This window comes from Microcaecilia unicolor, chromosome 6 (assembly GCF_901765095.1).
Source record: "Microcaecilia unicolor chromosome 6, aMicUni1.1, whole genome shotgun sequence".
Lineage (NCBI taxonomy): Eukaryota > Metazoa > Chordata > Amphibia > Gymnophiona > Siphonopidae > Microcaecilia > Microcaecilia unicolor.
In genome coordinates this window covers 89987206-90003259 of record NC_044036.1, presented here as the reverse complement: position 1 = coordinate 90003259, position 16054 = coordinate 89987206, and the positions used below count along the sequence as shown (strand labels likewise).

Here is a 16054-nt window from a genome sequence, read left to right as displayed (position 1 = left end):
CAGGAATTACCTCCATTGTGCAGTGATATCAGCTCTACCTATCATGGACTATCAACCTCCATTCATCACTCTTCCTTAGAACTCACTGGATGGCAACATTAAAGACGGTATCATCTTAAATATGATTTGAATGAAAAAGAAAATATGATATTTTTAGTTAGCAAGAAACATGATACTGCCCAGTGAGCAATAAGTATGAAATGCTAGCTAGTTTCTAGTGTTGACAATTGTTACTGCTCACAAATTTTAAACCTGTGCTGTTTCAATCCCTTTTTGTGTTTGTTACCATGTGTTCAATATATGTATTTATTTTTCTGGTTACATTCTGTAGACCATGCTAGTGTTCAGTTTTTATGGCTCCCTAACCTTCTCAGCAGGTTTGATGTCATCTTTATTTTGTTCCGTTGACTCCTCTTCCTCATCCTCATACTGCCCGTTATTCAAGACCCAGGCTGCGGTCCGCTCCACAGGGGACATTGTTGCAGAGTCCACAGGTGACTGAACCTAGAAGAGGCACAGCACAATTCTAACAATAAGCTAAAGATTGTAACCTATTGACTAAGCATGCAAATGAAGCAATTCTAAGGTAATGTCTCTTTATGACAACAATATTTAAAATATACTGCTCTATATCCAGATATTCTACCCATTCAATCCTGTCAGGTGCAGCTCAAGGCAATCTGCTACCTAAGGTAAGGGATAGGGATGGAACCTCCCCTTCCCTCATCCAACTTTGCAATTGCTGGTTATGGTCAGCAAATACTGTAGATGTAGCTTGGGACTCTAACACAAAAAATATTGACCCCTGAACTCTGCACACTGAACTGGCATGGTATTAAATGCAGACAATACAGAAGATAGGAAGTCAGGATCCACAGTGCGTAATATGAAGTAAAACAATGAATCGAAAAGGTTAAAAGGCACACTTTATTACAATAGTTCAACTTGGCCACATTTCACCTAATGAATTAATTAACTCTGTATGCCATATGAAGACAGGTTGTGAATCATGCAGACATCCATTTGAAACTGCTACATACCCTAAAGAGGACTATCAAAACATATTTCCTTCCTTAATAGAAGCAAGGAGTGTTTTAACCACAAAGAAGTCAGTAATAGGATTCAAGTACAGCAAGCCGAGCAACACATTAAAAAACAAAGACTTTTACAGCAAATTATAGGAACAATTTGGGAAAATTTAAACACTTTAAATTTTCCCAAATTGTTCCTATAACACTTTAAAAAAAGAACCCTCGCACCCCCAAACTTGGGCAGCATAAAGGCAACATTAAAAAAAAAAAAAAAGCAAAAGCAGTATAGCCACCAAGCTCCTTCCAGTAAACAGCTTTGCTTAATAAACTAATTTGTTAGCTGCTCTGTTTATATGTGAATTCCCTTCCCTCCCACCCACCCCCCAACTAAGAGAAGGTTTGATTAGAAATTGGGGAGAGGAGATCTTTGGTCACAGTGAGTTTCAAAAGCAGATTTTCTTTGAGAAAATAAGAGGTTTCTGTCATCTTGCTTGAACAGCAGCACTGTACTAGAAATATATCAACTGGCTGAAATGTTACATGGCTGAGCTAAGCAGAGAGGCAGGTGGACAGCACCTTATGTTAATTATTCACTGAAGGAGAAACAGGCAGACTGATGGAGTCACATTTACACACTTTAGGGAATATTAAGCTTTAAAGGGGATAAAGTAATATGAGTTTAATAATGTAAACACACAGAAGGATAGCTGAAACTAAATCAGGGGGTAAGAAAACTTATTCACCATAATAAAAGAGGACGGACATACTGACAGTGATCTTTTGATGGGTACTCTGTTCGGGATCTTCAGGTCTCTGATACTCAGAGATTCTGTTTGGCCTTTTGGCTGCGCCAGAAGGCTTCTCTCTAAGCTCTGTTAAGAACTGGTATTCTGGGCCACAGTTTCTCCTGAATACCAACAGTGGGGAAAACTGCTCTCTACTGGGGGGAAACCCTGTTATTGCTGGCTTCAGAGTCCTGTTAAGAACTAGTATTCTAAGACACAGCAGGAAAAAGTACCCTATGGGCTCCCTCCGGAAGACCAGCAGAGAAGAGGTTGTCCTCTGTGGGGGAATCCTGAAACTGTTGGTCACAGAGCTCTGTTAAGAGCTGCTATTCTGGGCCACAGGAGGATCCCTAGAGGCACCTTGGGAGAGCTTAGGGAAATTGACAGGTGTGCCAACTCCGCAGTGTTCCCACGAGATTGGGTGACTTTTTAGGTGGTCACGGGCAATTATCACCAGTCGCGAGTTGCGACTTGCTGGGCAGTTTTGGGGTGGTCCGGTGGCTGCGCAGAACATCCTGCGCCAGTTGGCTGATCTGTGCAGCCCATCTTGAGCCAGTTGGCTGATTGGCTCTGTCTCTATGTCAAATTTGGAGCCGGAATGGGGCTTGATACATTTAAAGCCTCATTCAGGCTCCAAATTTGATCAATCGGAAGTGAGGTGGGTGATCAGATCACAGTTGATGACTCATCATCATGCTGGTGGTCTGGACTGGAGCGGAGAGAGCAAAAGGTGCAACACAGCACAGCAGCCATGTGGGAAGAGAAGGCAAAGCTAGCAAGCCCCCACTTCTCAGATAGCCCATTGGGCAGCCAGGGCTATCTTTTTAGGTGTGGGTTAGGCTGGGAAATGTCTTCCCATCTGGCAACTGGCAATTGGTCCTTGGGAGTGGATCAGGGTGAGGCAGAAGGCCTGGGGATCCAATTGGACCCCAGGTTCAGCAGCAGAGACCCGTGAGAGTGGGTTCAGGGCATATTGGTCTGTGGGAGCCAACTCATGGCAAGGCCTTCATGCTCAAGGCCCAGTGGTGAGTGGAGTGGCTGCTCACAGGTCACCAAGAGCCCTGTGGAGGAGGTGGGGAGTGCAATTGGCGCTTGGAGTTTGGCAGCCCAAGCCAGTTCGATCCAGTTGGATGGTTAGCAGCCACTAGCCCAGAGTGCTCCAATAGGGGTAAGATGTGAGGAAGGACAAGGGAAGGACACAAGGAAGGAGTAAGGGGTGGGATACAGGCCACACTGCCACACCTACACAAATATGCAGCCTAGTGTAACAGGAAGGATTCAGGAGTTGCTGCTTAGACAAAAGGATTAATGGATTAAAAGTGTGTTGAACTAATTGATTAAAAGAGTACTGGCTATAAGACTAATTGAGTAAAAGTGCTGGTATTAGACTGTGTGGTATATGGTTTATGGTCTTATATGCATTTCAGGGGTTATCTCAAAACAAACTTTTAAACATTGCTAATCTTTCAACACCTTTATATATCTGAATAGCAAACTCTGTATATAGTTCAATGAAACTGTTAAATCTTTTGTTTACAATCTTGTTCACAGAGGTCATTTTTGGGGTTTCTAGTGGGGGGAGGGAGGGAAAACTCACCCACTAACCTTTTTCTTCCCCAGGTGGAAGCACCAAGCGCCAGAAGCTTAAGGGACTGACGGAGCCTGCCTCAAGTGGTCTCCTGTCTGGTTGGGTCCCAGACCCAGAGACGCCCACAAGGGGGCATTACATAAAATTTTGGATGCACTGCTGGGATCTAAAGCTTTTGCTGTGATTTAAGATTTTTTTTTTAAACTGTGAACAAGGCTGGTATATTGTGGGATAAGATGGATGTCTAAGTAATTGTAATGTTGAGGAATTGGTGTAGATGTGAAGGGGTGGATCCACGTCAGGCATTCTTACTTAATGGTATGCCTGCCTATACGGATTCACCTATAATGGAGCAGGATCTAGGTGATCTTCCAATGTTGGGCCATGTAAAAATCAGCGTCAAACTGTATGATGATGTGCATGGAAAAGTTGATAGTTGTTTGTATTTGTTCATGATCCTGTAGAGCTACTCATTACTGTATCTTTAAGGGGGGAATCTTATGTTCCCTTACTGGCAGTGGAAGAATGGGACTCACATACCCAGAACTCCTAACAGGAAAGAGAAAATTCAAGGTGTCTTAAAGTGAGGGGAAGGCTTGGCAGGATTATCAGGGGTTCTTCCTCCAGGGGGTAGATTATTCCTCCTGAAGAATTCACTGGCGCTAAGGGTAAGGTACTGGAAAAATGTTTGCACCCTCACTATGACACCAGGCTCTATAAAAGGCTGAGAGTGTTTTCAGAAATTGAACCTACTTCCCCTGGAGAGGAAATATTTGATCATAGGATGATGCTTGATCTCCAGATGGTGAAAGAATGGCAATGTGCAGAGGGAGAGAAAAAGAAGGTGGTGGAAAATCTGCGTGGGAATGACACAGGGACAGGGACCCACAGCAACCATGGGGGGGGGGGAGGACAAATTTTGTTCCCGTGTCATTGTCTGCTTTGACAATGTTTTAATTTTTTGAAAAGCAAACAAAAGTGTTAGCCACAACTAGCAAAATTTGAATGGGGAATCCTGTGCATTCCTCCTACCAGCACATCTTCTGAGATGACATTTTCTATTGCAAAAAGGACTATGGAAGACAGAGCTAAACTGAATCTTGATATTGATGTTGACTTCTTATTCATGCACAGATTTAAAAACTCATAACAGTGCTTCATAGGGCATATTTCTCCTCTGCTAGGGCATACAGAGGGAGTTGTATTTTGTACCCTTGTTGGGGTTAGAAGGGTAGAGGGTGGTGGTGATGGTGGGGTTATTACAGTTGCTCGTTATTATCATTTTCTATTTGTGAGTCATAAACAACATTTGCACACAACATTGTTCTTTTTATACTTTAATAAAAAGATTTAAATATAACATCATAAATGTTCAAGGCTTCTGCAGATGAGGACAGAGCCTGCGGAGACTAACTCTGTCCCCATGTCATTCTCTATTTGGGGGCCCCTACCCTCGATGTAGTAACGTCCATGACTCTCTCCAAACCTGAAGCTATTAAAGACTTAATGTTTTGTGAACATTGATATGTAAGAAATTCTAAGGAGTCTGAAGTCTGTTTTATGTGATTTTAGGTTATCTATGTTCTGCAGAGAGTGGATATCTGAATAGATATGATCCAGTTGATTGTATGATCATCTTAATTATGTATGTATTTTTTTGTAACCCACTTTGGGTGAAGCGGGATATAAATCTTAAAAATAAATTAAAATAAATAAATAAGGATTACTTAGATCTGTTAGAAGGCATGTGTGGTGGTATAGAGGATATAAAGGATTGTTTTATCCACTTTAAGACTACCTATATGCAGGCGCCTGGGGAGAAATTGTCCCAATATGCAACAGATTGGAGTGTGTTTTACTAAAAGCTGTCAGAAAGGGTGCAATTCAGGTCCAAGAAATGGATAAGGCTCGGCTTGAGTAAGTCCTTATAGGAGCTCTGTACTCAGGCATTACTGTGATTAAGGCTGGATTGGCTGGTGAAAGAAGTAATCTCCCTTCCTTTTGTGGTATCATGAGAAAGATTAGGGAGGAGGAAGACAGAGGCATTGAGGGGTCCTCAGGGTCATTCCTCAGTGTGACACCCCCTCCCCACCCCTGTCAAACAGGAGGGGAGAATCACTCCAGGCACCAAGGTTTCCCTAGAACAGCCCAAACCTTTCAGGTTGACTATAATTCCCCCAGAGGAAAAGAAGGAGGGAGGGACACAGTGGGTTCACCCAGGTTACTGAATAGGAGGACCAAGCTAAAATAGATGAATTAAAGCTCCAACTGACTGCACTGCAAAGCAAGCTTCATTCTTTGAAGGGAGGGACTCCCTCAACCAGGGAGTGGGCCAAACGGTGAGAGCCCAGGAGCTCTGGACCCAGAGACCTCCACAAGGAGGGGGGTGGCGTTACATATGCCTTACAAAAGATCAAATACTCTATATACAAAACGCAAGAAAAACAGAAAATACATATACTTTCAGGGTTTTAATGCTCAATACAGACTCTTCTACTGCTGAAGAAGCTATTCAAGAATGCGCTGCTAAGAAGCTATTCAAGAATGAATTTTAAACGAGGCAAGACTTTTTTCAGTAATTTTTATATAATTTTAAAAATCAAATAAGAAAAACATAACTTAATAGAGGTGGCCAAGCACTCCTAGAATTGCTAGAGTCTTATTTTAATGTTTTACTTCTATTTATTTGAAAATAGCAAAAATAGGAGGAAATGAACTGAGACTCTAAACTTATGATAATCCAAAACTATAATGAAGAGTCCAGTAAAGTTCTATGACAAATACACACTCTACTTTTTGTTATTTAATATTTTTTAAATACTGGAATTTTCCTATAAAAACAAGGAAAAGACCTCAAAACGCCTGATCGCTTACTTATTGATTTTCGGCGGCTTCATTTTTTTATTTTAAATAATTTTTATTGGAGAAATCACAACAGAACATTTACATATGGAACTTATCTGCTTATTAGTCTAACATTTTGTCCTGATACCTTATGCATAAGAACACAGTGCTGATCGCATAATCGCAAGTCTCTCGCGTCTTTCATCTCTCCTGATTGTTTTCGGCGGCTTTAAATGGGGGCGTGGTGTTCATCATAGGTCATACAAAACTTGTAATTTATTTTTTTGGACTCATTGAGCTTTAATTTATCCTTTAATTATTGTTCTAAAAAATTTTTTATGCTTTATTTTAAAGAAAAAGGTCTGTTTTATTTGACCACTTCTCTGAAAAAGGTCAGTTTAACCACACGTATTCTGTCTCTGCACTGTAGACAATATTGTATTTGAAGCAAAAAGAGGTCGAACACTTATCTGTTGCCCTTTTGACGGCGGCCACATCTGTTTCACTTGTTTGGCTTCATCAGGGGCTGTGAATCGACGATCATACACAAAGGATAACTCTCAAATTACCTAAATGATAAATGTCTATTTATTTGCCAATGAGTTAAGAGCATGTATGTTTTATTATCATTTTGATTAAGTTGTACTATGATTTTAATTCTGCTTAGGAATCTGAGGTTTTAAACTGCAAGCAAATAATCATCCTAAACTTTTAAACAAGCTAAGCCTCTGTGGAAGTTGGTAAAAACAGGATCTGCACTTTTTACTTAAGGTGGTATTACTTAGATCTAGTGACTCGAGCTTTTACCCACTCCTAATCACTAAATGGAAAATACATTTTTTTCTACCTTTGTTGTCTGGCAATTTTATTTTTTTAATCGTGTTGGTCCTAGTCTTTGGTTTCTGTTTTCCTCTTTCTTCTCTTAACTCTACATCCACTCTCTAAGGTAGTGCTTCTCAACTCAGTCTTTGGGGCACACCTAAACAGTTAGGTTCTCAAGATACCCACAATGAATATGAGAGAGATAAAATTGCATGCACTGCCTCTTTGGCATACAAATCTCTCTCATGCATATTCATTGTGGATATCCTGAAAAACCCGAGTGCCTGAGTGTGCACTGACAAATGGGTTAAGAAACACTGCTCTAAGGTGCACAGAAGTTCGCCACCTGAATTCCTATCATTGGGAGTACAGGAACATCACAGTTTCAATCATGAAGGGGCAGGTAGGTCTGGTGAGAATCCTGCAGAACTTGCCTACCATTAGTATGACAGAAACCATAATATTGCTATACCACTGGTAGAAATGCTGGCGGAGGATTACCAAGCAGCTTATAGGTAATGTTAGTGTCAAGCCTCTCTCCTTCTCCCTTGCTGCCCACACAGTCCAGCATCTCTTTTCCGTTTCCTTTCTCTTCCCCTTCTTGGCGTCCAGCATCCCCTTCTCCTCATCTCAGTGCCCAGCATCTGCACTCTGCTTCCTTTACCGTCTCCACCTGCCTCCCCAATGCCTAGCACGTTCTACTTCCCCAGGTCCAGTACCTTCCTCTCACTTCCCTTCCCATGTCCACCATCTCCCCCTTTGCTTCCTTCTCCCCCCCTTCCCACCTTCTCACTCACTGATGTCCAGCAACTCCTCTACCCAATATCTAGCATCTTCATTTTGCTTTTCTCTTACGCCCTCCCTTTGTCCAGCATCTCCCCTTCAATACTGCCATGCTGCATCCTCCAACTAAAAGGCAGCATGAGGCTTTACAGCCCCTAGGCATACTCAAAGTCTGCCATGTCCCCTTCCTTGTACAAGTGTATTATAGATTACCCCTTCCTTCCTTGAATCATCTTTCCATTAGCTTTAATGAGTGAAGTGCAGTGTTAAGCTGAGGGGATGGAAAGAGAAATCTGTATGTAGCATATATGGGTGTACCACAAAAAGGCAGTATATCAAATCCATCCATGACCACTTGCAAGAGCTTGATTCATTAAGGATCTTCTCCTATTCTGTATCTAAGGGAGATTTCATGATTGGTCATGGATGTTGATGGCATCCCTTCTCCACAGGTCTGAATTCACCATTTCAGTAGCACAGTAAATGTTTATGGAATGGGTCTCCTAAGTACAGCCCGTGTGGGCCAAACCTGACCTGTGGAGTTCATTTTTGAGGCCCACTACACTTTTCTTTGCTGTGGCTGGATATGGCCCTCAAAGAATCCTTTTTCATACACAACGATGACAGAAAGGCTGCCAGCAGAGGATGACTTACAAGGTGATGAATGAGTAAATGAGAGGAGAGGGAAAGGAAGAGGGGCTGTGTCAAAGCGCTTGCTGAAATCCAAGCAGACTACACCCAGTGCATGTCCACTATCCAATTCTCTACTCACCCAGTCAAATAAATTGATCAGATTTGTTTTGTACAATTTTCCTTTGATGAAACCATGTTGCCTCGGATCTTGTAACCCATTGGATTCCAGGAAACTCACTATCCTTTCCTTGAGCATCACTTCCACTATCTTTCCAACCAGTGAAGTAAGGTTACTGAAGGTTACTGGTCTATAGTTTCTCACTTCTCTGTTCTTTGTGAAGAAGAACCAAATCAGCTCTTCTCCAATCCTATGGAACCTCCTCCGTCTCCAAAGATTTATTAAATAAATCTTTAAGAGAACCCACCAGAACCTCTCTGAGCATACTCAAGATTCTGGGATGAATCCCATCCGGCCGCATGGCTTTGTCCACTTTCAGTTTTTCAAGCTGTTCATAATTGCTTTCTTCTGAAAATGATGCAATATCAACTTAATTTTCATACATACCTTTATCAGTCAACCGAGGTCCTATGCCAGGATTTTCTTCAGTGAAGACAGAAGTACTTGTTAAGCACATCTGCATTTTCCTCATCACTCTCAACATAGCGGTTCATAGCATATTTCAGCCTCACAATTTCATTTCTGGCTTTCCTATTCACTACTATACCTGAAAAAAAAATCTGGTCACCCTTCTTTATGCTTTCAGCTAATGGTTCTTCTGCCAGAGCCTTTGCCAGCCACATTTCTCTCTTCACTTCTTTCAGTTTTATCTGGTAATCTCATCTGTTTCTCTCTTCTTGCGTTCTTTTGTATTTCATGAAGGCCACCTCTTTTGCCTTTATTTCGTCAGTGACTTGTATGGTGAACCATATCGATTTCCTTTTTCACTTCTTCTTGTTTACCTTCCTTATATAAAGATCTGTTGCTGAATTTATAGCTCCTTTCAGTCTGAACCACAAGATCCTCCACCACTCCAATGTCCTTCCATCCCATCAGCTTTCTCTTCAGGTACTCCTCCATTCTAACCAAGTCAGCATGCTTAAAATCCATGATTTTGAGGTTTGTGTGTTCACATTCCGCTTTAGCTCTTACATCAAACTGTACAGCATGATGATCACTATTGGCCAGGTAAGCACCAACCCTGATGGACACACTATCTCCATTTGTGAGCACAAGATCTAGAGTCACCCCTCCCCGCATGGGTTCAGTCACCATTTGTCTCAGCAGCACAGTTCGAAAAGCATCTATAATTCTCTTTACTTCTTTCCAGTTCTGTAGATGAGACCTTCCAATCCACATTTTGCAAAAAGAAATCCACCAGAACCAGTACCCCCCTTCAGTCCCAAGTTTTGAATGCCTATGACCAAATCTTTGTCCAACTTCTCTGTTTGTACTGGAGGTCTGTAGACAACACCTATATGGACGGATGTTCCATCTTCTCTTTCCAAGACAATCTATATTGCTTCTTCCTCTCTCCAGGTCCCCAGCATCTGAGCCGCTTTAACATTGTTTTTCACATATAAAGCTATCCCTCTACCTTTCAAACCATCTCTATCTTTCCTAAACAGGATGTAGCCCAGTATGTTTGCATCTCATTCATGGAAGTCACTGAACCTCGTCTCTGTGATAGAAACAATACCCTGTAACATCAGTGCTTGCATATTATGAACTTTGTTGCATAGACTGTGAGCATTTGTACACATACCTTTCCAATTACTTAGTATCTCTCTTCTGCCTAGTACATAAGTACATAAGCACTGCCACTCTGGGAAAAGACCAAAGTTCCATCAAGCCCAGCACTCCGTCTCCGACAGCGGCCAATCCAGGCCCCAAGAACCTGGCAAAACCCCCAAAATTTAATAACAATCAATGGACCTTTCCTTCAGGAATATGTCCAGACCTCCTTTAAACTCAGCAAGGCCAGCTGCCATCACTACCTTCTCCGGCAATGAGTTCCAGAGTCTAACCACACACTGAGTAAAGAAAAAACTTTCTCCAATTTGTTTTAAACCTACCACATTCTAATTTCATCTTGTGTCCCCTGGTTCTATTATTGTTAGAAAGCGTAAACAAATGCTTCACATCTGTCTGCTCTACCCCACTCATTATTTTGTACACCTCTATCATATCACCCCTCAGCCACCTTTTCTCTAGGCTAAAGAGTCCTAGCCTTACTACTACTACTACTTAGCATTTCTATAGCGCTGCCAGGGTTACGCAGCGCTGTACAAGTTTAAACATGGGGAAGGACAGTCCCTGCTCAAGAGAGCTTACAATCTAAAGGTAACAAACTATGTAGTCAGTGTAGGTATCATGAATGGGGAAGGTGGTTAGGCGCCAAAAGCAAGGGAGAAGAGATGGGCTTTGAGTAAGGACTTGAAAATGGGCAGGGAGGGCGCATGGCGTATGGGCTCGGTAAGTCTGTTCCAGGCATAAGGTGATGCGAGGCAGAAGGGGCGGAGTCTGGAGTTAGCGGTGGTGGAGAAGGGTACAGATAGGAGTGATTTGTCCTGAGAGCGGAGGTTACGGGTGGGAACATATGGGGAGAGGAGGGTAGAGAGGTAATGGGGGGGCTGCAGATTGAGTGCATTTGAAGGTCAATAGGAGAAGCTTGAACTGTATACGGTAGCGGATCGGGAGCCAGTGAAGCGACTTGAGGAGAGGGGTGATATGAGAGTATCGGTTCACGCGGTAGATAAGACGTGCGGCGGAATTTTGGACAGATTGAAGGGGGATAGGTGGCTAAGCGGGAGGCTAGCGAGGAGAAGGTTGCAATAGTCAAGACGAGAGGTAACGAGCGAGTGGACGAGGGTTCGGGTGGTCTGTTCAGAGAGGAATGGGCGAATTTTGCTAATATTATAGAGGAAGAAGCGACAGGTCTTAGCTGTCTGCTGGATATGGGCAGAGGAGAGGGAGGAGTCGAAAATGACTCCGAGATTGCGGGCTGAAGAGACGGGGAGGATGAGGGCGTTGTCAACAGAGACGGAAAGTGGGGGAAGAGGAGAAGAGGGTTTGGGTGGAAAGACAAGGAGCTCAGTCTTTGCCATGTTCAGTTTCAGATGCCGGTTGGACATCCAGTCAGCAATGTCTGAAAGGCAGGCCGAAACTTTGGCCTGGGTTTCGACTGTGATGTCGGGAGTGGAGAGGTAGGTACCTCATAAGGTAGTCGTCCCATCCCTTTTATCATTTTCGTCCCTTCTCTGCACCTTCTCCAATTTCTTTATATCTTTTTTGAGATGAGGCGACCAGAACTGAACACAATACTCCAGGTGCGGTCGCACCATGGAGCAATATAATGGCATTATAACATCCTCATGCTTGTTTTCCATCCCTTTTCTAATAATACTCAACATTCTGTTCGCCTTCTTAGCCGCCGCAGCACACTGAGCGGAAGATTTCAACGTCCTATCTACGATGACTCCCAGATCCCTTTCTTGGTCCGTAACTCCTAAAGCGGAACCTTGCATGACATAGCCGTAATTTGGGTTCCTCCTTCCCACATGCATCACTTTGCACTTGTCAACGTTGAACTTCATCTGCCATTTGGACGCCCAATCCCCCAGTCTCACGAGGTCCTCTTGTAATCTTTCACACTCCTCCTGCGACGAAACGACCCTGGATAACTTTGTGTCATCTGCGAATTTAATTACCTCACTAGTTACTCCCATCTCAAGGTCATTTATAAATATGTTAAAAAGCAGCGGTCCCAGCACAGACCCCTGAGGGACCCCACTAACTACCCTTCTCCATCGAGAATAATGACCATTCAACCCTACTCTCTGCTTCCTATCTTTTAACCAGCTCTTAATCCATAATAATACACTGCCTCCGATCCCATGACTCTCCAGTTTCCTTTGGAGTCTTTCATGAGGCACTTTGTCAAATGCCTTCTGAAAATCTAGATATACAATATCGACCGGCTCCCCTTTGTCCACGTTTGTTCACCCCCTAGAAAAAATGCAGTAGATTTGTGAGGCAAGACTTCCCTTCACTAAATCCATGATGACTTTGTCTCAGTAGCCCATGCTTTTGTATGTGCTCTGTAATTTTATTCTTAATAATAGCCTCCACCATTTTCCCCGGCACCGACATCAGACTCACTGGTCTATAATTTCCCGGATCTCCTCTGGAACCCTTTTTAAAAATCGGCGTTACATTGGCCACCCTCCAATTTTCCCATCTACCTTCTTGCTCACAGGTGAGTTGCTAAGATGGTTTATTTTAATTCTTTTTCCACTGCTGTTTTGGTGGGGGTGACTTCCAGAGTTCATCTGCTTCGGTTTAGCACCCCCACCTTCTAGTACAAATGCCAAGAAATGCATTGTCTATATTTCTCCCTAAGGATCCTTTTTCCTGTGTCAGAAAGATGTAGCTCATCATTACAAAACAGCCTTTTGTTTTTCCATATACTGCACCATCCTGCTATGTATTTAAAACCTTCTTTTTGGCACCAGGTTTTAAGCTACCTATTGAAGTTCTCTGTGTTTTGTAGTCTTTCCTCACCCTTTCCATAGACAGGCAGTATTTCAGCAAAAGCCACAGTCCTTACCAAGGACCTCAATATCCTTCCCTAGTTTCTGGAAAGCTCTCTGTGCTATAGGTGTGCTATCTCTGGCAAGGTCATATGTTCCCATGTGTGTTATAATATCAACCTTAGAACCTTTACTCTCTTCTCTAATTGCACTCAGTATTTGGTTTGTATTTCTTCTAGCTGAGGAGGCTGGAAGGCATAGTACTTCGTTGGGGCCCACGGACTCCGTTTCTGATGTAATGCTTCGGGTAATGGAACCTCCTAGCAGCAAGACATTTCGGTTTTGAGATGCTTTGTCTGTGTAGTGGGAATTTGATTTCCTTTGAATTACTGTTGTAGACTCTGGCTTCACTTGTTCTGGTTTCTCGACTATCATAACATTCTAGTGCTGCAAATGAATTTTGCAGGGGAATCCCTTGGTAGGGCAGATACCTCTGTGTGATAGTTTACAATCTACCAGAGCCTACTGTAGCCCATTTAGTTATAGATTGTTTTATTCTCTGTGGCAGAGGGGGTAAAACTGGTCAGATAGTATTTAAAGCAGCTTCCAGGACTGCACACTATCAGTTCTTGTTTCAGTCTGGTAAGTTCCCCTTGCATAGCAGAGATTTGTAGACAGATGGGGTAAACTCTAAGACTCAACATGATTTGCCTTAGGTTGAAGGCACTATAGCTACTGCACCGAATAAAACTCATGTTGCCTGGATGGAATGAGGTAGCACACTTGAACTATGATAATGAATAACAATTAGCTAGGAATAGCAATTAAATCTTTTTCAGGTGTTAAATGGTGTATTGGGAGTGCTATATAGCAAATGAAAGCTATGGGGCGGGTGGAAATAAAAATGAAAACAAGTAATGGTTGCAAACTTTTGGCCATGACTGTGTATCAATATATAGAACAATCTACCATGAATATTTATCAGAGTTATTTATTTGTATTTAAAAAAAATTATGTGTATGCTTTGTTCGCCATGGTTTAAGGCAGATTAAAAATTATAATAAATCTAAATCTAATCTAAAACATGCTGTTAACATGAATATCTAAAAGTCAGTCGGCATACATATTAGGACAAAGATTAAAAATTAACTTGAAATTCTTTTCTCCACCTACTCTGTGCACAAAATGGATGACAGAAGCAGGGGGTCAATCTGCCAAACAATGGGCACTCTCTGTGTGAAAAGAAAAGAAACTTGCATGAAAGCAAAACTGTTTTCGACCACATTACAAACACCCACCAGGAAAACAGATAAAGAAAAGTCTTCCTCAGATTTTGGCTTACAAATGCTAAGCAATTTGCATTTAAAAAATGTAAAGAATGTTGCTTGAGAGTGAGTGGTGCTTGAATAATATGGGATTACAAAATAACACCACATCAAGAATACTTTTTTTATAGCAATAATCAGGATGACTAATGGGAATGGAATATCTCTACTGTAAAGACAAGAAAATAGAAACTGAGCAAAGTAAAGTATATCAATAGGAAGGGTGGGTTTATATGTGACCTTTCACCTCCAAATATGAAAAAGTGGTGCTGAATATATAGAGTAAGTTAAATGCTAGCACCAAGACTAGCCAAAGATGGGACACAAAAGCAGAAAGACCTTTCAGCAAGGCCTGGCCTGTCAGCACATCTCTCTCTGGCTTCATAGATCACAAACCGAGTTGTACAAACCAGCTTCTTGATACTGAGTTTAGGTTCACTGGCAAGGAAGCCACAAAGTCCACTCTTCTGGGATCAAACGGCTCTGGAAGATGCTCCAACACAGATTTCACAACCATCAGTGTCATGGTCCTTCCCAAGAGAGATGTGGAGGGGCATTTTCAATACAATGTATTAAGTTAGTCCAATAACAAAGGAATCATCTTATTTTCTTTTATATGTTTTGTTTTATTTTCTATTTATAAATAAGGGCATGGAATTGCTACTATATACAAATGTTTTTTTTAACTTAGAATTCTTGATAAGAGTTCTCAATATTTAGAGATTTTGTTGTGTGTAGTTTCTGATGATTCTTTTAAGGATTTGCAATGTTTTACTGCTTTTTTCTATTGTACCCTGGGAAGTGGAGGTTTGCAGGAGATAACGTTATGGATTTTCTTACATTGGGATATGAGAATAATTTGTTGGCAGAAGATATAAATTTACATTTAGAGTAAACATCAGATTCTAAAGTATTAGACCTATTGGATTTCCTGTCATCTTTAGGATTTACTTGTGCATGTGCAAGACGTTCTCATGAAAAGGGCCCAACGTAGTGACTTCTTCATGTTCACAAAATTCCTTTATTTCAAATACTTTATGTGACTGAGTTTCCTCATTACCTCTTTGAACTAACTTTAAATTGGAAGAGTGTAAGCAGTTGCCTAATCTACATTTTAAACAAAGGGTTAGTTGTAGAGGTAAAATTGATTCATTGGAATTCTGGAAAAAAAGTGGACAATGTATTATATGATGATGTTAAGAATAAGGTATGGATTGAGGACTGGGAACAATCTTCCAAGAGTGAGCTCGATGAGATGGCCCCTTTGAGAGTGAAGAGTAAGATTGTTAGAAAATCCAATAAGTGGTTTGTTAAGGAATTACTTTTGTTAAAAAAGGAATGTAGGAGGTTGGAAAAGTGCTGGAAGAAAAATCCTACAACGGAAAATAAGATACTTTGGAGATTAAAGATTAGGGAATATAAACAGTCTCTGATCGCAACTAAAAGATGATTTCTCAAAACTAATTCAACCAGATCAATTAGATTCTTCCAAACATTTCAATCTTGTACATTCACTTACATCCGTTAAAGACAGTATGGAGAATTTTTTTGTTGTTGTTACATTTGTACCCTGCGCTTTCCCACTCATGGCAGGCTCAATGGGGCTTACATATACAGGTACTTATTTGTACCTGGGGCAATGGAGGGTTAAGTGACTTGCCCAGAGTCACAAGGAGCTGCCTGTGCCTGAAGTAGGAATTGAACTCAGTTCAC

At 41.7% G+C, this 16054-nt stretch overlaps 1 protein-coding gene across 2 annotated transcripts in view; it reads right to left on the bottom strand.

Annotated features, from left to right (window-relative positions):
* RASAL2 (RAS protein activator like 2) overlaps positions 1-16054 on the bottom strand; it is a 391333-nt gene that overhangs the window by 48517 nt on the left and 326762 nt on the right. For both annotated transcript variants that reach the window (XM_030205957.1, XM_030205958.1), the window contains exon 15: positions 367-504. In XM_030205957.1, the coding sequence (XP_030061817.1) occupies positions 367-504 (138 nt within the window). The remainder of the gene's footprint in view (positions 1-366; positions 505-16054) is intronic.